This window comes from Ambystoma mexicanum, chromosome 8 (assembly GCF_040938575.1).
Source record: "Ambystoma mexicanum isolate Mex_15411 chromosome 8, UKY_AmexF1_1, whole genome shotgun sequence".
NCBI classification, from domain to species: Eukaryota; Metazoa; Chordata; class Amphibia; order Caudata; family Ambystomatidae; genus Ambystoma; species Ambystoma mexicanum.
In genome coordinates, this window is record NC_090929.1 from 1,037,748,329 (window position 1) to 1,037,771,008 (window position 22,680).

Sequence of the window (22,680 nt, forward strand, 5' to 3'; positions counted from 1 at the left end):
ACAAGGAGACCCCTAAAGCCTTAATGGAAGGCCAATGAAAATAAACCAAGGGCCCGAGCAGCCCCGAGAACAAACAGACTTGGCTATTAAAAGCACGAATGCCAGTACTAGTAACTGCAAGGATAATGATAATGGATGGAGGGGAGAAACACTGTTAAAACGTAAGAGAATGGTGCCATAAGACAAGATGGAAGACACCGCCCTGCTGAATGTGTGTAAATAAGCTTGACATGCAAGAGGCTAAGAAATCTATACTGCTTGCAATGCCTAGTAGAAGAGTAGAGCGGCAAGCGCCAACCATATATCTACCTCAATACTGCACAATGTACACGTGTGACTCCATTTTGTGAAAGCAGAAATGTACCCAGGCGGCCAAAGACCTGACAGGCCGAGTTTAGAAACCCAGCAAAGACCAGAGAAGGAGCGGAATCGAAACTCAACAAAGAGAGGCTTATGCCGGGGAGATCGAGGTCAACCAGAGAAGGGGAGGTGAGCATGAGCTCACGAGACTCCAACTACAGAGAATACCAGCCCGCCCGTGAAGGTCAAGATAAGAAAGCCCATGCAGGTGGCCAAGCGCACACAGAATTAAATGCACAAAAGGTTGGAAACTGAAGCAGATTCACGGTGAACCAACACGTGACCAGACAGGCGCGAAGATGTACCACCGCCTGATGTCATCCAGAACCAGGGGGTGCCATAACTTTTCCTGATAAGAGACTACAGATCCGAGGCCATACCCAGCCAACTAATTGACACACAGCCCTAAAACACTGATTGATGGAAGGGAGGAAGGGTGAATCTTGGGACACTAGGCACCTGGGTCTCTACTCTAAAGCTGCTAATTAAAATGGAGATTTATGTTTAGGGGTGTAACTTGCCCAATCACAAGGGACCATGTGATCTAGGGTCCTATAGACACTGTAACCAATGAGACGTCGTACTTGTAGTGATGTCAATCACGTGTGGTGTAGAGGGAAGGGCGTAGATGCCCACCCGATAAGAGTTATCCAATCCACTTGCATTATTTCCATATACAGTTATAGCGCCTATACTTAAGTTACCTTTCCCAACCAATTGTATTGCATGATGATTTTTTGTAGAATTAGACGTCAATGATGACGGATTTTGCCCATAAAAGAGGCTGTTTGACTAATGTTCGAGGAAGTCGGGGTGAGAAAGGTGTTCGTGATGCTGCTGATTTCCATAAACTGATTATGTATCATTAAACCGACTTCCCTTTGGCAATTTACTGAGTCCTGATTATTGAACCTTGCTGGAGTATGTGAATCCTGCACTCTGTCCTCGCATGGTGGAGCTATCTTGTATTACTAGTTTTCGAGAGTGAGTGCTGACCAATGGGCCCATCAGTAATTTCCTCTCCTCGTCAACACTAGCAATGGTGAGGCGCCTCAGTATCTTTCTGACTGTATCTCTGTGTACTCGCCATCTCCTTTCCTTCCACTCTTTCTCTGCATTCAACATCAATGTCCCATTGTACTCCGGAGGCCCCCGGCCGGCCCATAGAGCCAAGGTTTGCTCAGAAGCACTTTAAGACGAGATAGCTGCACCCTTCAGATGGATGGGGGTTCAGATTCATTACTCCAACACCAATCAAAAAGGATGACTCAATGGTTTGGCAAAGGGAGTCCGTTTAATGACAAGTACAAAAAACGGGGAGTCATGTATATCAGCAGTGATACGATCATCCTTCTCGCTTCAACTCCAACGAATTTCATACAAGTTAAAACATTTATACTCAAAACTCATCATAATTGACATGTAACACTCAAAAGTTAATATGCATTTTTATTGGTTAGGAAAAGGTAACTTTACTATACGTACTATATCTGTATATGGTAACGGATTGAGGGGATTGGGTAAAACACTGTCATGTGGGCATCTAAGCCCTTCCTTCGAAATGACTATTGCAGACGTCTCTAAAAGTACGACGTCCTATTGGTTCTACTAACTATAGGACCCTAGATTATTTGGTCCATCTTGATTGGGTTGGCACCAACCCCATGCATAACTTTCTACTTTGCTTAGCAGCACGCAGAATGACCAGCCAGGTGCGAGGTGCCCCTTAGTTACCCAGTCTTCCTCCAGCCCTTGTTACAATCAATCATAATTTTAATAGCCATGTGTCAATTAGTACAATGTGGTTGGCCTCGAAACTGCATCTTCTGTCTGGAAAAGTTCTGATATCTCTGCTTGGTCTGGTGCCAATCATAGGTGTGAACCCGTGCTTCTTCTTGCTCAGCTGGTCACGTGATTCCCACACCGTGAATTTGTCTCGTTTCTCTCAATTTGTGTATTTGATTTTCGTTTCACCCGCCACCTGCCTTCGCCTTCTTATCTCGATCCTTCAGAGGCAGGATATTCTGTTCTTAGTTTCAATTAGAAGTAGCTACTGCTCATAGCTTCTATTGGTATGACCTTGGCTTCCCTGGCACGAGCTGCCTCTGCCGAGTTTCGATTCAGCCGTCTCTCCTCGTGTTGCTAGAATATGAATCTTCTTGCGTTTGGCCTTTGGTAACCATTGTTGGTTCTGCTTATGTGCAAAGTAGAAATAACCATAAAATAAAGTGCTTCATTTGAGGTAGATTATGTATAATGGTGCTTGCCCCACTACTCTTCTACTAAGCATAGCAAGCTGCACAGTTTTATTAGCTTTCTTGCGGTTCCAAGCGTATTTACAGGTGTAAACTGGTCGATTTTCTTCATTTTGCTTGCAGCTTAAACTTCTTTGCATTTTGACATTGTCCTTTCACTTAAGGTTCACGATATCCTCATTCATGGTGTTTCTTTTCTTTGTCACATTCTTTGGTCATCATTTCTTCTATCTGTGAGTCTGTCCGGGTCCTTGTGACGTCACCATTCGTCTTCCATTAAGGCCTTTTTTGTTTCTTCCGGGTCAGTACTTAGGCAATCTTCATTTCGTCTCATTTGCTGGTAGGGTTTCCTTAATGGATACCTTACAGTCCATGGTTTTCTTGGTATTGGTACTTCAATAGGTGCTGTTCTTCTGATAGGCACTGGGCAGAGCCCTACTGCATCTCTCTGCTGGTTTATTTGCTCGTCATACGTCACGTATCTCGGTGTGAATGTTCCTGGAACTTCAAAATGGACAATTGGAGTGCAGGTTTTATTTGGGACCTCCTCTACACCCTGCTCCTCCATGCCTCCCCTTGCTTCCGCTCTTTCTCCCTGCTCGCCACCACTCCATTGGGACCCTCTACCCATCACAGTCCAAGACAGCGTGACTGGATCTCTTCAAAGCTCGGCTTAAACGTCACTTGCTTGCTAAAGCTCGCCCTGTCTCCTCCCTAATCCACCTTAACTGACCCCACCACTCCTTCCAGTGTTGTATAATAATGTAATTGTGTATCTTTGTATAATAGTGTCTTTAGGTTGAAGCACTTGGCCCTGTAGGTTAATGTTATGGTTGTAAGTCTCCTGTTTCTTATATACTGTTGTTTTGTTTTGCCCCTGACCTATGCCCCAATGTGTTCACATCCTCCTAAATGGGCTCACTACTTGTTCTCGTCTTTATGCTATTCTACAGGCACCTGTCAGTAACTGTGTTTTTGTAAGACATTTCCGATCGAAATTGACATCTGTGTTCTTCAAATAAAAACAAATATATAGGATCTTGAATGCATTTGATCTTTCGAGCAGCAGAGAGCCAACGTAGTTTAATTCATCAGGTTCATGTAAGAGCGGGTTTCTTAAGTCTAATGGTTGGTATGGCCATATTATTTTGCTGGCGCTGTGGTCATCTAAGTTCATGGGTGCGGAGGTTCGAAGTGCAAGAGTGGGGTGTTTGCTTCTGTGTCAGAGGATGATCATTAATTGGATGTGTCTTGCCAGTATCAGTGGATAATTTCACCACCTCTGCTATATGCTTATCATAGGACATCCCACAGATAAACTAGAATGCCCAATTCTGGTCCCCAACTTGCCTGATCATATGGTAGGCCAAAGCCATTCAAAGTTCATGAGGTCTCCATCTTACCTTAGTTATGCTCGAAGAGATTTGAAAGGTACAAAGCAGTGGTGAGGGCGTATCACATTATACTAGGATTGGCTATGTCTAGGGTAACTTTAAAAGGCTACCAAGAGAAGAGTCTCTCCGGAGCTGCCAAGTGACTCTGGCCTCCTTTCCTTCTGATCCTTCCGTGAGTTTTGGAAATTACCTCTCCACCTCAATGAGCGTCTGCCTTCTATACCAAACTACCAAGCGTGTTCCCGTCAGGCGAAAGAAATGCTTTGTTTCATATTTACATTGCATGCATTCAGGCCAGGCCGTACTTCTACAGCAGTGCCATTGCCAGACTGGCATGTCTGATGGTGTCATGCACTCATTTATCCAAAGTCACAGCATTCCATGCAATCGACCTGGTCGTACACGGAACAGGCTGTGGGGCGACTCCTCAGTGGGCCACATCTCTGAGGTTTAGATTGAGAACTTGTGAGACCTTCAGGATGACCATGGGGGAGACAGTGACAGATTGTGCCCTGGGAGACGTTTTCCAGTGGGCATTCCGACCATTGCTCATGACATGTGATACCATTACTTGGAAAGCATCAGTGAATTCAATAATCAGGGGAAATTCGTTGGAGAAAACAAGCATAACAACATAATTTCTATGGAGACGAGCTTTCATTAAATCTTGGATATTGATCTGGAGAGCAACAGCGCTCAGGCTGCAGATGAAGTAGGACGCGGACTGGCGCAAAGGTGCTAGGGACATAGAAGGAAGAGCCATAGGAGAAGTAGGAAGCAGAGCCGGAGGCCCAGACACAGAAAGGTAGGAAGGCAGCGGCAATTCTACAATATAACTGCCATAGCACGCCATGCTTCCAGCCCACTGGATCCCTCAATGCCACTTTAGCCTCCTTAGCTCCCCCACGGGTTCTGTGGGCTCCCCACCACTCCGCTTTGCGCACCATGGTGCATGAAATCAGAAGGGGAGTATGTCAGTGGCAGTGGTGGCACTGAGCCATGAATGCAATGAGACCAGCTCCTGCATTGGTGTAGACAGCAAAGAGCCGCAGGTCTTGGCTATGCAGTGTGCCACAAAGCCCATGTTGGCTGCCTTCAAGAACCAAAACACAGAAGAGGGGGTGACCAAGAAATAAAAGCACCCCCTACATGGTCGCTCAGAATAATATCCAGTAGAAAGGAGATGCTCAAGGCACTGGGAACATGTGGCTAGAAAATAGCAAGAATTTGCTTTAACGCATGCATTGGGAAAAATGAGTTACACTCCATACAATCAAGACTGATGGTGTCGGGCAACACTAATGTGTGTTTCCCATTCCCTTCCTCAACTGTTGTTTCATTTCAAGGCGTCAATTAAGAGAGATACAGTGCTCCTCACAGATCTGCTTTAACTGCCTTGTTTGGGAACGTCCTTTCCCTAGGAAGCAAGTGCTGCCTTTCTATGGAGGCCCCACTTCTGTATTGCTGAGCTACGCCATGCCATCCCTCAAACAAATCCTGTTGTAACAAGGTGATAAATCCCAGAGATGCCCGCCAGAGCTTCAGGCTTTAGGTAAAAAAGCCTTGGCTTCTAGGAGCCTGGTGGGCTGGGGTTAGCAGCAGTGGTCGAAGTGAGCGGGAACGGTCAGGAGCGCTGTTCCACTACTTTTCTTTTTTACTGTTAACAGCTCCACTACTTTTTGCAACCATTTTCATAGTTCCGGAACTGTTCTTTATGAAGTTAAAGCACACTTCTCTACTTTACCACCGGATATCACTCACAGCTAAACTGAAATCTATTTCAACTCAATTGGCTGTCAACCAGCATGGCTGCAACCCTCGAAAAATATGTCTCACGTTGCTCCTTTCCTTCCTACTCTGTCCCCCACCAGAGTCACAGTTCCACTACTTGTGTGGTACACTTCTTTCACTGGTTAGCAGGGGACTTTAGGGAGCCCCGGCAGGGCCCCGTCTCAGACACAATTTACAGAGCCCGCCGGCGAGCCCAGGCCACTTAAAGCACTGCGCACAGGACACCCCGAAAGGATACGGAAACATCTTCTAGTGAATGTTGGGGCAGCGACTTGCACGCGTTATAGTTTATTGCACATCCAGCAAACAGGGAATGAGGTGCAAGTTTTCCATGCTCCCTCTACACCCAAGGATTGCTGGGAATGTGTTGTTCCGCATTCAAGCTAAATTCTCAACTTAAAAAACAGGATATAGAAAGCCTTCCTTAATAGGCTTGTGTTCGGTGGTTGACGCAAATATTCGCAAACAGCAATGCCTGCCCTCGCCCTTCCTCTCCCCCTAAAATGGTTTCACAGGAAAACCCGGCCATGGACTGTGAAGTTATGAAGTGTGACACACAGAGCCTCCGCCTGGGAGGCCACATCAAGGCCCATCACGTAAGTCCGGAAGGAAGCGGAGTCGAGTGCTGCGGCTGCACTTAGGCCTCGCAACAGGGACCTTAATGGCGGCGGCTCTAGGTCCTATGTGACAGGCTGTGACGAGACACCTAATTTTCTTTAATTTGCTCAGGCATGTCAGTGTCAGCCTGGGTCACGGGAGATTAGCAACATGCAGAAACCTCGCTCTAATTGGTCTGGAGCCACTTAAGCAACACCCTCCCTGCTCTTTTATTAAGAGGTAAGGGGAGACGTGTCAGTGCGTGTGGTCCAATTTCATTTAAATATATGAGGCTAATTGGAAGGCTAGTCCATGTACATGTGAGTTGCATGGCCTAATCTCTTTACTGCTGGCTACTTTCCTTACCCTGCTCTTTGCTGTTTTACTTTCTCTCTGTTGTTCTACATTGGAACAGAAAACATGTCCTGGGAAAGAGCTGTGCTGATTGTTTTAAAATGGCACCTGGAAATGCATGCCTTCACATTTGTGTGTTGCATTTATGTCCATTAAGAAAGACTCCAAATTGGATTTTCGTTTGGTGTTCTACACATCAAGCTACATATGATTTAATTAAAAGTACAATCATGTGTGATCAAAACAATTAAATTAAGAGCAGGAGTCAAGAGAAGAGAAAATAGGCCTGTGCTAAGAGACAGACCAAAATAGTGTATTGCAAGGGTGTTGCTGCTTTTCCCTGGCTTCTTCTGTATCCTCCAAGTCATCTCGCTCTAGAAAAGGGATTTTTGAGAAAACGTTGTAAGGGGCCGCCAGCCACTCCCCCATGGATAACCCCTCAGTACACCAAGTGGCTCTAACAGAACATCAGTTCCTATCTGGACCTGCCCATTGGCGATCTGACTTATTGTTCTTATGTGTTTCAGCACTGAAGCGTTTTGCTTGCTTTCACTTTCTGCATGGATCTTTCTTTTGTCTCAGGTGCTCAGTTTTTTAGTTTTGGCTATTAGATGGTGCTTATGCCAAACTAGAAACCATAAATATTGCATTGGAGTGCCGATAGTAGGGAGCTGGGGTGTGAGGAAGGCCATATAGCTTGCTTATGCACCCATCCCTATGACCATTCTCACTCTCTATCTGCCCCTTCCCCCACCCCCTCCCAAAGCATATTATTCTGGGATCTCTATGAGATATCTCTATCAGGCAGTAACATCAAACGTTGAGTTATATTGGGCCTGCTAATGTTATTTAAAAGTTGCCTTCTTTGAGTTAATGGTGTAGGTGCCAGTGGTGCAATAAAAATGTCTTAACCGAGAGTGCCTTTAGACGCTTGATTTATTAGCAGTGTGTGTGTCCTCAACTCTGTTCCTTGTACAGAAATAAGTCCTGTTAAAAACAAGCATTGGCAAATCCAAAGGTTGTGGTGTATGTAGAGATATTAAATGGGCATTAACCAGGCACTGCAATCATATACCCAGCTACTCAGACCATTTTACAGCTCTTACCATTTTATGGGGAGGTAGTACTATTATGGCAGTGTCTGGCAAATGCTGATCCCATGCCTACACAAAAACAAAAGAGGTTGGCTTTGCCAAAGCATTGTTTCTCCTGCGTTATCTGTTCTGCTACATGCTTATGATGATAGGCACCATATGTTGCATGTAAGGTTTTAAACTGCAGGGATGTGTAAGGTGAATCTGAAGGAGCGCTATATAAAACTAAATAAATGCACACCTAAATGTCACTAGACCTCACCCCTCGCCCCCTCATTACGCTGGGACCCCTAAATGATGTCCCTGTATGAGCTCCCTGATCTTTGATGTGTGGAAGATGCTGCTGTCGTTCCAGAAGTGCAGGATCAATGAATGCTCCCTGTGTACTTCTTCTCACATCACCAAGCATACTCAACGTGGTCTACACTGAGATGAGCCACGAAAAGAGCTTGATCTGCTCAAACGTGGATTGGTCCAAAACCTAAGATGGAGCTCAATGAGAAACTTCACAATTTCCACTTGAGCAAGTGTACAAATTGTGAACGGCTGCTGCTTCATAAAATGCTATAGAGTCATTTCCGATCAAGGGCAACCCAAAAGGAAGTACTGCGACTGCGATGAGCATGCGAGAAACAGTGCTCAGGGTCAGACTATGTCAGTGTCCAATAAGTTATCTCCTTCTCTTTTAGTATCATCTCAGCGAAATGGCCAGGATTTTGGGGGAATCACAATAGAAGTAGAGACTCCCAGCCCATGTCCTTAGTACTTTTAATGCTCGCTTTGGTACCTCTTTGAGGTTTTAGCGCATTACAAATATTTTTATTAATAATTAATTAATAATAATGTGTTTTTAAAAGACTGTTGGTAAGGGAATCACCTACTCATATCATGCATTTATATGCCTGTGTATTTGTTTACCAAAAATCATCCAATTTATGATGGGTTTAAGAAATATATGAAAAAACCCTTCTAGCTGGAGTGTGACAATTTCAGCCAAAAGCATGCATGCAACAGCATCATTGGAACTGCTGGGCTCTCTCTCTAGATGATCCTAAAATCGCAATGCATCAGTACTGTGATGATGCACCGCTGTACCTAAAGGTGAAGGGTCCACGAAATAACGCTCATCTTTGCTCATGCCTTGCAGCCCATAAAACATAGATGGTGAGTGCCTGCTTATGGTTTAATCCCACCAAGACCGCATTCGTACTCCTGGGTGACCGTTGAAAGCAGGCATCCACTCAAAGGTGGTTGGTCAAAATGTGCTTGGACACGTTCAACCCTCCTCACCCACTCAGAAAAAAAACCCTGGGATTCATTGTAGATATCAGTCCATTCTTCCAACAAGACATTGTGAAAAAGGCTTAAGTGGTTTGGTATCTGATCTCTCTACCCTGCAATATAAAGCCCTTCCTGCCACCACAGGACTTCAGAACAGTGGTGCATGTTTCTTGCATATCAATGGAGTTAACACCCTCCTGTCAGGGTTCCTGGCCACTCACATGTCCTCTTTCAATGTAGCCCACCATGCAACGGCTTGCCTCATCGCTGGATTTAGAAAATATGACATTACCCCAACCTTATGTGAATAACACCTACTCCCCAGCTCGGATAGGATACGGTTAAAAAGTGCATGCTTCACCTAGAAGGTAACCACTACTGGTACTACAACCTACCTTATAGACAAACTTAAATCATGAAGCAACACAAGGTCTGTGGGATATTTTCTGCCCAGGAAAAAGGAAACTTCATTTGGCTAAAAATGGCTGAACTTGGAAACCACATTGATGGCTGACAGAGGCCTAAAAAGTGTAGAATCTGGAAAATATACTGTGAGCTGACAGATACAAAGGCATTGTTCCACTCACATTTGACACATATTAGAATGCTGTCTTTAAAGAAGGAGAAATACACTAAGTGGGCCTTGCATGAAATTGTCTACTCTTAAAAACCGGGGCTTACTTTACAAGGAAAGCATGGCATTTGTAAACACAGAAACAGCAATTATGGAAATGTGTGCATTGTGCAGATTGAAATGAATGCATCCAGTCAAAGTTTCCCTTGCCAAAGAAATGTGAACACATCATGATGGGAAAATGAACAGTGGTGTCAAGACCCAATTATATTAAAAATAAACAGGTCTTGTGTGCCCAAAGAAATGTAAACTTCACAAAAATAATTGTCTGTTTCTAGAGACATGACTTTAAGTTTCTATTTCCTGAGAAGGGCTCAGTTTCTATTCAGAACATTCACGCAGTGACCAAGAAGGAAATGAGGAGGGTGCTGCTATCTAAGATAAGCAACAATCACCCATTAACCTTGGGAGAAGAAAGGCTGATGACTTTACACAAGGCAAAAGTCCATGAGTAAATTGCCATTTGGATGTGCAAACGTGTGCCCAACTTGGGACATAGTTTGTCAAATAGGGCATGATGAGAGGAACCCAGAAATATACATATTGTTAGGTTTAGGTGTAAAATAAATGTTTTTTGCCATGTAGGACTTTTCCAGTGCAAAAATTGACATGGGTAAAATAGAAACCCAGTGGGTGGATTCATCCCTCCCATGGTTTACGTTTCATAACTCCAAGAGCCTATCCCCAGTGAGAGGCTGAGCTTTGGGGGTGGAGAGGACCATAAGGGTCCAATCAAAATTCATGGTCAATAAGCTAGTACCTCCTAATTTTAATATTTTGAAGGTGTGGTTTTGAGGATAAACAGTGTCACACAATGGGAGAGAGGAGAGAGCTGCCTAAAAATCATCCGGGTGAATACTAAAAGCAGCTTGCAGTATTTAACCTTTCCTGGAAGACTACCTGATATGGAATTGCTGATAAGAGTGCTGAAGGAAACCCAGGAAACAGAGACAGATGCTGGGATCTTTGCAAGGAGAGACAAATAGAGGGATGAATGCTGGTGGCTATACATGACTAATGTGCCTGACCAGATCCCTGTTTTCCACAAGAAAGGGTCTGGAAATGTTGCTGTCATTCCTAAGTACAAGCCCCAGAGACAGTCTATTTAAGTAATGTGTCTAACTGAACCAAGTGTGTGTATTTGTTTGATTTAACACCTTCCCCTAAATTAATGGGTGGGGTTATAGAGGTAGACCCTTGGCATTTTACAAAATAATAATTAAATGAATTCCCCTACAGCCAAATAACACAGAGTGATTTTGTTAAAGTTTGAAATTAACATAACCACCGCCATGTAAGGGGTATCCTTGCCTAAAAATGAAATTCCTAATTGTTCACCATTCCTCAGACCTGGCCTTAAAGCAAAGGGGTAATAAATGTACACTGAGTGTCAGTTTTTTGTTTGGTGCTGGGGCAGAAAGTTGTCTTGCTAAATGAATTCAAGTGAAGTCCCTAATTGAACTGTACACTCTCTGCAAAGAGTGAGGAAGTGAGTCCTGGTAGAAGATATTCTGCATTGCATAGGGGCAAAGGAAGAAGGGTTCTATTAATCTAAAAACCCTGTAATCCAGGACTGTTGTGCTTTCATATTGCTAGCATTGACATGCGCACAAGGAGATTATAAGCAAAGAGCACTGTGTGTGTGAAATTGTTCTTACCTGTGCATGTTGTTCAAATCTAACTTCTTCACAATCTTGTAATGTTCCAAGGTACTGCATCATAGTTGATAATCAGGTATTTTGTGTGTGATAAAAGTGTTGAAATGTTCATTTAATCTGCATTCTATTTACTGGAGACTGAAAAGCAAAAATCCTTTGTGGTGTAATCTCAGCTCTTTTGTTATTGTTTATCCCCTAAAGGGGAATTATTTGTATTCGATCTTTGTGTTGGTGCCACAGAGAATGTGGCATGTCATGTGAATTAGTGTAAATATTAATCTTTCCATAATATGTAATACAAATCTTTTCTTTCTATACACCGGCCTGGTTCTTGGCTTAACATTGCTAACGTGGGGGAGACTCACTGGTTCCAGATGAGCCATAGACAGGGGATAGATAGAATATCAAGGTCTATTTGTGTGGCACAGTTGATTGTGGGAGACCGGAAGCCCTGGCTCTTCCAGCAACATCTTGGTCTAACTGAGATTCCATCTATCTTGTGCACGTCCCAATCCATATATTCTACTGTGCCACTAAGCGGGGTCGGTGGCTCAGTGGACTAATGCATCCACTAGAAGGGCGTGTGTTTGACCTCATGGTTACAGGTGCCAAACCCAGCTGGTCCAGACATATTTCGCAGGTCGATAAAAAGAGTACCATCGAACTGAGTCAGAATAAACATCTGTTATCTTTAAATAGCGCAAAAATACCCCTATGGGGTGAACGCGCACTCCAAAAATGCACATGTTATGTTAATTATTACAAATGCTTACTCAAAGACATGTTAAAGTCTTGCTACAAATGTTTTGCTCTAATGCCTATAGAGGGAGTTCTGTTGCTCCGGAGCTAAGTTCACGCTATAAGAATATAATGATAATAATACAAATCTCCACTTTATAGTGATTGCTTATTGCTTCATAAGTCTCATCACACATACATTTCATTTCCCCTTTTCTCTCCGCATGTACAGTACACCTAGAAGACTAGCATTAAGCAGCATTGTATAGGGATTGCCTATCTACCAAAAACCATCTGACTGGCACGCTCCAGGCACCAATGCATTGGACGTCTCTCTAATTTGTGTTTGGTATTTCTCTATCCCTCCCATTCTCCTTCCCAGCCAGATCCTGTTGTAGGGCAGCACTGCTGTAGTACTGTGATAGTACTGAAAGCTCAGCAAACTAGTGTTTCAACTCAAGAACCTTTTCAATTTCAGCAAAATGCTAAGGTGTTCCGTACCTGATCTCTCGACTCACGGAACCAGGGTTGGACTGGTACAAGAAATAGGCCCGGTCACCCAAAAAAAAAGTGACCCACCCCTTGCCTCAAAAAAGTGGCTCACGCCTCAAAACCCTGGACCTCTGATGCCATCACCGGAAGTGATGTCATTTGACCCCACTGCAAAGTGAGATCACGGGAAGCAATGGAACATGACCTTTCACCCCTTGACAAAACAGGAAGTGGCATCGAAGTCCTAAGTACACTAAATTACTTTGAATCTAAGCAGACGTCCAAGGCCAAATGATAACATGTTATTGTATAGTACTTACGCTTACGCTCTTTTTTATAGAACAAATATGCATATAATATCACCCAACCTGTGTTGGTACTCATTTATCGACCTAAGAAGGATGAAAGGCTTTTTTGGGGTGGGGAAAGAAATTTGAAAAAAAAATAATATAACGTTTCCACTTTTTTTTCAACTCGACCCATGCATGGCCAGAAACCAGCACCCACTCCCCGGGGAAGATTTCGTTCCGGCCACGGGACGAAAGGCCGAGGGGCCAATCCAACCCTGCAAAGTTAAACAAAAAACGTTGCCTTACACTTAGACACTGAACTTTATCCTCCCGGGGACTAGTTCAGTTTCAGTGCTAAATGTAGCTCCTTCCAGCAAGCATCTACTTTCCCCAAGTCATAATCAGGAGGCTTCATGGCCAGCACAATCACCTTCCATTTAGAATGAATGTGGCCCTGAGGGTTAGTGTAAAATAAATCTTATCTTTGGGGGGGGGGGTGTTCTACATAAAAACCCTAAAAGCAAATATATTGAATTTATATATTTTGAATTAAACAAATCAAACGGCAAATGATAGAATTGCTATTACTTACATTACAAGTACAATACCATTGAAAGTGTAAAACTGAAGGTTTGGAAGAAAAAAAAAAGAGCATAAACTTTTATGTAATTAGTCTTTTAACCACATAATGATTCACTTGACCCAACTTCTTCGTATATGAGTATAACCACCCATATCCTGTTTATAGTTACCTAAACCCTATTTAACTATACGGTTCCTGGCTGCCTTACCACTCTCTCCTTTATAATTCAAGGTTTTTTTATTCTTCATTTTCAAAATCGATATTTTCTGTCTTTGAGGCGTGTAAATGTTGAATTTGATAAGTGTTCTATATATTGAGTATTTGCTGTTGGGAGATGCTCATGTCTGACTACACATCGTTTCTATTCACCCTTCTATAAAGAAGCGGGTTCTCGGGGTTCTTGCTCAGAAGTAGGTACTCTGACCAATCACATTTGCCTACTCAACCGCACCCCTCTGGCTCTCTTAGTTTATCAATACAATCAACTGTGGAATGAATTCAGAAGTTCCTTTTAGTGTGAACCTTTCTTCACATCTGCCTAACTAACACTCGGTCACACCCAGAGCGTACCCAACATCTCGATCAGCTGTTCCCTGTTCTTAGGTTGTGTCCCTGTGGTACCACAAAGGGTCCATGGCCTCTCCCAGTGCTTTCACACTAAGTGCTCTCATGCAGTTCTTCCTCAGCAGTGCCACAATCGACAGAAAAGGATCCTTTAACTTGGCTAGTTGCGTGCTGGCGGCGCACAGACCTAGATTTCCTCCCCCACACGGACTCACACAGCTAACCTGCACTAAAGGTCCCCTTGGATCACGTGCCAATGACATGAAGAGTTGGGACAGGAGTGTTGTCACGAGCGGAGCATTAATGAAGCAATGATGCATTATTTAGCACAGGCTCTTTAATATTCTCCTCATTAGGCTCCTCACTCTTGTAAAGTTGGAAATTGCTTTAACACTGACCAAAATGCTCCCTTATTATTTGGAAGGATTGGCAAGGGCTCAACTCCTCCCCGGCCCTTCTCAGCTGGCACGCATCACAAACCCACACGCTACCAACATAGAAGGTGCATGTTCCCCGTGGACCTATCAAGAATTATTATATAAGCAACAGCAAGTGTATATTGAATACACCACCCTACATCCATAGCTGTAAATAGAATTAAACACGATGGGCCTGATTCATGTAACGTTTTTCTATGGGATTGCGCCATTATAGAACAGTTCCATGAACTACGCCCTATATATCCAGCTGTTTACTACTCACCAGGATAACCTTCTCCATTTCCTTGGCTGGGCACCAGTGGAACATCCCCGTTGAGTCATACTTTTTCACGCTGCTGTCCATGTTGTCTATCTGGTCATTGGCTGGCATTAGCAGGGGGTCGTGCCTATCGGAAAGGAAAGAAGGCACAATGCTAAATTAATGGGAATCCGGGTGGAGAAGCCAGTCTCAGTTATAACCACAACCATTTGATCTGAGATGCCTGCAGAAATGCTTCCCCCATCCCCCAAGAGCGCTCCCAAACCCTGCTCATGAATGGAGACTTGTGATATGCGCCTTTACTGCTTCGCGTTACTTAGTAGTGGGTAAGCCCCAACTTTGCTGCAGCATAGATGCCCATCTCTGTTCTTGCATAGAGAGGACCAAAACATCAAAAACCTACTATTAGGTGGTCTCAAACTCCTGGAGCATTAAAGAACTCAAATCTACTCACAGGCTGTATGGGTCTTTCATCAACGAGAACATGCTACTTTCCTTGTCATTGCAATATCTAGAAATTCCCAATTACGAGTTCACAATATTGGCATGGTGGGGTTACCCAAGGACATAGAGTTGGTCAACATTATCACCTTGCCCAAAAATCGCTGCTGGTGTGCTACGGGAGTATATTAGGAACGTTCCATATATATTCATGGTTCGTACATGATCTGAAATATAAAGTTTAAAGGCTGTAGACGCACAAATATTTTCCAAGTGATGAACATCAGAAAAAAAGATTCAAGCTATTATTCATTGAATTAAAGGTGTGATGACGTCTGCTCAGAGCAACATGCATACATTTATACATCCAAATCAGTGGTCGAAGTGAGTGGGAATGGTGTTCCAACTACTTTTTTTTTTTTACTGTTAACAGTTCCACTACTTTTGCAATTGTTCTTTGAGAGGTTAAAGTACACTTCTCCACTTTACTACCCGATGGCAGCTACAGCTAAACTGAAATCTGTTTCAACTCTGTCAACCAGCATGGCTGCAACCCTTGAAAAATGTGTTGCGCGGGTGCGCCCCTTCCTCCTACTATGGCCCCCGCCAGAGTTACAGTTCTACTACTTGTTTTTGTATACTTCTAACACTGATCCAAATTGGAACTCTCGAATACTGTTGAAACAGCTGGGGAGGATCGATATGCCGCAAATCTATCAGCGCTTGTATGAATGCATAACCTTTGTGCCAGCTGAAGATTCAGCACAAAGGATGAAATGACACAGGGTGTCATGTCTGACATTAAACCATCATATCCATTGAAAGAAAAGTGACGTTATGCTTTTCTAGCTTCTATCTCACTCAAACACAATGGTACATGAGCTGTTTCTTAAGAAGTGACCCGGGATACAAATATCGGGTACTCCGGTCCGGGAAAAGATTGAGTAGAATTTATTGGACAGGTTGTAGATAGTTTTTATTTGTGCAAAGACTGTGTTCTTTTTCTCTTAAAAGACAAATCCTCCAGTCCGAAGGTTCCCTATATGACTGCACATCTTCTGCTTACAGAGATCTTGTACGATTTGAGGAATGGGATGTAGCATCTGAGTTAGAACCCAAGGATGATTCTGGGGTGCAACACTTATTCTGTGGTGTGTGTATGATGATCATCATGTCATGCAATGAGGGATGTTATTATAAATTAGGTTGTGAAGTTGTTCTACTGCATCCGGTCACAACTGTACTAGTCACAAAGTGTCTGGGTGTGACTTTAATTGATATTATTATCTACTAACATCAAACTCTAGCATAATCACTATGAGCCAGTGAAACTTCATAGTAATAGGAAATGTGTGGGCTCGTTTTGAATCCATCCTTTAATTAAGTATCTTTTGCATTATCCAAATTCATGTTTTTAAAAGGCTGCAATGTGCAGTAGAATATTGAAATTTTCCAATTTGGAGCCAATAATTTCGATGACAGCCCAATGTGTTTGGTGGAGGGCTAGGGGTGTGCCATTTTGTTTGCCTGTTACCATGATCTTTGCCCTGGAGCTTTTTAGGGTTGTCATGTATGCTCCATTATGTCTTTGTCCAAAGATGTAAGTACTTAGCGTCCAGGCTGTCGTTGTCAATAATTGTGTTCAGCTCATAACTAAGAAACAATTCTTTTTTTTGCATCCATTATTGTGTGGAATCCCACCTTGAGATCAATGATGATATCAGTTAGTAGGTTCAGATACATGTTGAACAAAAGCTGGTCCTAAGTGAAAAGATCTTTTTAGAAAGACCTTTTCACTAGATGATCGATTCAGAAAGACTGCTCAGTGACCGCACGGGGCAGTCTTTCTAAATCAAACTGTCATGACCCTGCCGCACACGAGTGCGTGCAGGGGCTGACAGGCTCTGCAGGACCCAGAAGCAGAGGGCGAGGAGAACGGGTACGTGTGTGGGTGCGTGTGTGTTGGTGTGTGTGTTGTGTTTATGCATATAGGTTTTGGTTTGGGCAGGGGTGGTGGAGTTGGGGGAGGGCGCTGAGGTTGAAATCCAACGGGAAAGAGTAGGGGTAGGTGGGGGGTCATGGAGGGACAACAGAGGGCTCGGTGGTAAAAACCCTAGAATATTTTTTTAAAAAAGCATATTAAAGTTTAAAGGTCTCAAGAAAAAAAGACCTTTGCAATGCTGTTTTTTCGATCAAAAGAAAATCGGGCATTGTAAACCGATCTTTTTCTCTTGAGACCTTTAAAATGAGGTCTTTTCACATAGAACCCAAAAGCTGGGATAAACGCTGAGCTTTTTGACGCTGCTCTCTTAATAAATGTAGATGAACTATAAAGCTCATGTCTGGTTATTTAGGGGGGCCCAAATGAGCAATTATTGGAACCATATTCGTGCTTCTTTGAACATCCATCAACAGGTGCCCATCAGGCTGGTAACGTAAGGCACAGTACTTGAGGGGGAGGAATGCCACACTGAGGCGGTCATTACACTCGTGGAGCTTTTCTCTAATATACGCTATTTGTAGCATTTCCTCTTGGGTTTCTAATGCCCACTCTTGTAGTCTGAATGCCACACGCCAAAGGACATTGTACTTCTCCATGTATAGTTCACTGGACAGGGGCCATCTCAGTCTTGAAATAGAGACCAGTCCAACCGGTTGGCGAAGACTCGGCTGGCCGCACTCATACTCCAGCAGAAATGACCCATGCGTCAATCAGACAATGGTGGCACCAATCAAACACTGAGTCTGAACATCCACCTTGACTTTGTCTGCAAAACAGGTAAGAACTTTGATGTGGCCGAGTGAGGACATGTCACATTCTCCAAAACAACTAAATAAATGCATGAATGCAAAACCTGTGTCACTTACTGGTTTCAGGTTCACCAGATGTATTATTTGAAATTGATTTATTTAAAGTGTACTTGGTTTGAATTCAACTTGTATGCACTATACGAATAGTAATTTACACAAATAGCATAGTTACTGCACAAGCAAATAGTACATATTTTCTAAAAACGTGATGCTGGGGTCATGCAGCTCCTTCAGTGCTCTCAGCAATTGAATAAAAGATGCCTTCTGCTAGAGAACAGTAGCTTGTGGGGATGGGGTTTTGTGATAAGAGAGAGTCTTAGGGTGTTAGCTATAAGGTAGTATGCAGAGAAAATGTTGTCACTAAAATGAGAAGAGTGTCTGACAAGAGAAATTGAACGGAGATGATGAACGGAGGATAGCACAGGGGCAGAGGCTCGAATCCCGGATGCGCACTTAGAAACCGAACTCAGGTATTAAGTGTGTTATAAAAAAACTATCAAATAAATTAAATAAAATAAATATTACTTTTCATCCCAGAGCCACTACCTAGTGCTGAGTGCCATAGATTATTTGCGTGATCTCCCTTTAAGTCTATGAGCAGAGAGGGAGAGAGGGCTTGCTACTGAAAATGTTGAATTGACTTTGCGTGTCATTTTGTTAGGCAATGGATCCTTTCCGCTGATTTGAAAGAATACGCTTCATACAGGACCTTTATTTCAGTATGAGATGTCACTTCCTCTCATTGTGAGGTTTGCAGATTTTTTGTCTAGAATACGGCCTACACAAATTACAGTTAATGCATGTATTGAGAGCATGGTCTTGGCAAAATGATGAGTTTACCGCTGCGCTTAACGCTGCATTTCGGAAAACAAGTTTTAAAACGTTTTGGGGGGATTTTCAAATGTATAGGAGGTATGCCTAATGCAGTACTCACTCAGAATAGTGCATGAGTTATAAATTGTCGAGCCGTAAAAGCAGACGAACGCCATCATACCCCATTAGGGATCTGGAACCGACTGACCCCAGTTTAAGGAATTAAACTTTTAACTGCCAGGGTTTTCCCCCCCCAGTGCCAAGGCCTTTTTGGTGATTTCGGTATTTCGCCATTCAATGCCTTCTAACGTTTTCTCTTTCAATAAACCCTTAAATGCCAAGGACGAGGTATCTCGTCCTTGGCAACAGGAAGGTAATCCCAAGGACGAGATACCTCGTCCTTAAAGGTGATTATTTTGCAATAGTTGGTTACCCGCCCTATATTTGCACAAGTGAATTGAGGTTGTGTTTATTGGATGTGCATATGAGCCGTATAAAGAGGGATGAAGTAACTAATGCATATTGAGGTGAAGGTGTTTGAACCTGATCTTTGATACAGAAAAAGGACCGGCCCTGAGGAAGAAGACTGTTAAAGGGTCGAAACACGTGTTGGCTGTTGGTTGTTCACTGTTGATTGAACAGAATAAATATCTTTTGAACATTCTAGACATTTGACTGTCCGCAATTTATTTTGTTATTCAATCACAAGAGTTCCTTGGGCACGAGTGGCCAGTGTTGGTTTTGATGTATGTATTTTAAATAATGCATGTTTTTACACGTTCCTGGAAAACACACTAATGCAGGGTATAATATTATAGGGTCTTGAAATGATGGCTGTTATGGTTTCATGAGTAGTGCACTGTAGTAACTCAATAAGCGGATGTACGTTACAATACGTTTAGCATATCATAGAATACGTTGCAAGTTAATCTGCTCTCTGATCTCTGTCCTTGGGTGCAAGACATTTTGTACCAAACACGAAAGGTGTATTCCATGCTGCGGGTTGTCTTGTATGTTATGAGAGGTCATCTCGTGCTGATTACAAGTTAAAAGGTTCCTTACACTGCCAGCTCGCAGGGCGATGGAACACCAATTACCCGCCTCTACAACATACAGTTTCTGACATGGGTCTTCGCACATTAAAAGCCTGAACAGGCTGCACTTTAAATATTTCAGTAATTTGCCCAACCGTGTTTTGCTTTTCGGAGTTGAAGTGCTTTAAAGATTTAGCAGTGCTGTCGGTTAGAAGTAAGTGGGCTAGCGAGCGGCGCTATCAGGATTAGACATGCACGCAAGTACAATGTAAACCGCTTCCCCGCCACAGCAGCCACCGTGACACATACGCATGTCAGTTTGTTCTTTTCCAGGCCTTTCATTTTTATTATTCGTGTGCTAAAGCGCCTTCCCTGCAGCGGCCGCTTGTTAGAGCGCTCGCCGGTGCTCTGTGCTAGAAGAACTTCCTACCACTGTGTGCTAGAGTTTGCAAGAGATGTCCTGGCTGCTGACATATTCTGAAACTAAACTTTATAGATGGGTGTCCCCTTCATCGTGGAAAACATTAAGGCAAGAACAATGGGTATTTTTATTTATTTGCATGTTTAAAGCGCTCACACAGCCCAGTGGTCTCGAGGCGCTGTTACAGATTTTTTTTTTTGTCTTAGTTGCATATTTGCCCGGGGATCGAACCTGTGTTGCTTTGTGTCGTCTTGCTTCCAAAGCTAGCACGTTGCCACTGAGCTATCCTCTCGGGTACTGTCAGACAGGACATTTAATTTTAGGTATATTCAGTGGAAGGACTCAAACTAGTAGAAAGGAGCGTGTAAGGTCAGGAGGCATCAAAATCAATTCATATAATTTTTTTCAGCATAATGTCATAAAACTATACCACAAATCCACAAAAAAATGCTTGCACTTTTTTATGGATATGCAGTTTTTATCGACGTTTTTGCGAAATTATTTTAAGGTTTTGATAGTACCATGGGTTTGATGAAATAACAAAATAAACACGTGGTATTGTTTTATGACGTTATGCTAATAACATTTGAGATGGATTGATGTTGATGCCTCCTGACCTTACACACTCCTTTCTACTAGTGTGAATCCTTTCACTGAATGTACCTAAAATTAAATGTACTGTGTGACATTACTCATTGTTCTTGCTTTACTGATATGTGCTGGACAGCCGGATTGCTTGCTTCTGGTTTGTGCTAGAACACCTTCCCTGCTGCTGCTGTGCGCTGGTGTGCATACCTTGCTGTTGCTGTGTGTCGGCACCCTTGCTTGATGCTGCTGTGTGCCAGAACACTTTCCTGCTGCTGATGTGTGCTAGAACACTGTTTGATAGAGAGGCTTCCTTGCTGCTGCTGCTGCTGTGTTCTGGTGTGCATACCTTGCTGTTGCTGTGTGTCGGAATCCTTGCTTGATGCTGCTGTGTGCCAGAATACTTTCCTGATGCTGCAGCTCTGTGCTAGAAAGCCTTCTTTCGGTTCTTGCCAAGAGAGGCTTCCTGGCTACTGCTGTGCTATAATGCCTTTTTACTGCTGTGTGCTGGAGTGCCCACTTTGCTACTTCTTTGTGTTATTGCACCTTCCTTGATGCTGCTGGTGGCTAGAATGCCTCCCTTGCTGTGGTGTGCTAGAGGGTCTGCCCTGCTGCGGCGTGCTAGAGCACCTCCCTTGCTACTGTGTACTGGAGCACCTTCTTTGCTTCATCTGTGCGCTAGAGCCAGGTCCTTGCATCTCTCTGTGAGAGCGCTTTCCTTACTGCTGCTGTGTGCTAGAATGCCATCCTTGCTGTTGTGTGCTGGAGAGTGTTTCTTGCCACTACTGTGTGCTAGAGCGCCTTCCTTTCTACTGCTCTTCATCTTTATCTGTCTGCTGAAGCGCCTTTCTTGCTTCTGTGTGTTATAGCTACTTCGCTGCTTCTGCTGTGGGCTAGAACAACGCCTTTGTTGCTATGTGCTGGTGTGCCTCACTTTTTGTTCCTGTGAGGAAAGTGCCTTCCTTGCAGCTGCTTCAGTTTGTTAGACCATCTCTCTTGCTGTTGTGTGCTAAATCACCTTCCTTGCTGATGCCGTGTGCTGGAATCACTTCTTTGTAACTGCTGTGTGACGGAACCACTTCCTTACTGCTGCTGTGTGCTCTAACCCCTTCCTTTCTGCTGAGCACTAGATCACCTTCTTGCTGCTGCTGTGAGCTGCAGCTCCTTCCTTGAGGATGATGTGTGTGGGAGCCACTATATTGCTGCTGCTTTGTGTTGGAGTACATTCCGTGCTGCTGCTGTGTTGTGCTGCATCTTCCTTGCTATATCTGTGTGCTAAAAGACCTTCTGTAGAACCTGTTAGAATGGAGAGGCCTGATTTGTTATTATTTTGGAATCATTACTCGTCGTTGCCCATCATTACTCATTGTAATCATTGCATCCTGTTTAGTTATCCATTATACATTCTGTAGTAGCATCATTAGACTATCCACATTATTCTGCCACATATATGTATGCATTTGCATATAGAATGAGGCCTGGTGTATTCGCAGAGACATGTAGAGCCATATAGAGACACAAGACACATGTAGAATGTATTATGTATGCATGTGTAGAGACACGCATTGAGTGTGCACTTAGAATAAACAGTGAGCTTTAAGTATAGTGCTTGGTATGAATGAAAGCTTATAGGCACTACATTCAAGAATAGAGAACATTTAGCTGGCATTATAAAGCCATTTCTAAATGGAGACAGAGAAGCGCCGCGGAGTGCGAAGTTGTTATGAGTTAACAGTGTACAAGTATTCGTAAACATTTGCTTGGCCGAACACAGATAACACGACCCTTATC

At 43.4% G+C, this 22,680-nt stretch overlaps 1 protein-coding gene across 13 annotated transcripts in view; it reads right to left on the bottom strand.

The window, feature by feature from the left end:
• The window catches only part of KCNMA1 (potassium calcium-activated channel subfamily M alpha 1), a 1,925,602-nt gene that overhangs the window by 257,527 nt on the left and 1,645,395 nt on the right, over positions 1–22,680 (bottom strand). For all 13 annotated transcript variants that reach the window (XM_069610985.1, XM_069610992.1, XM_069610991.1 and 10 more), the window contains one exon: positions 14,788–14,911. In XM_069610985.1, the coding sequence (XP_069467086.1) occupies positions 14,788–14,911 (124 nt within the window). The remainder of the gene's footprint in view (positions 1–14,787; positions 14,912–22,680) is intronic.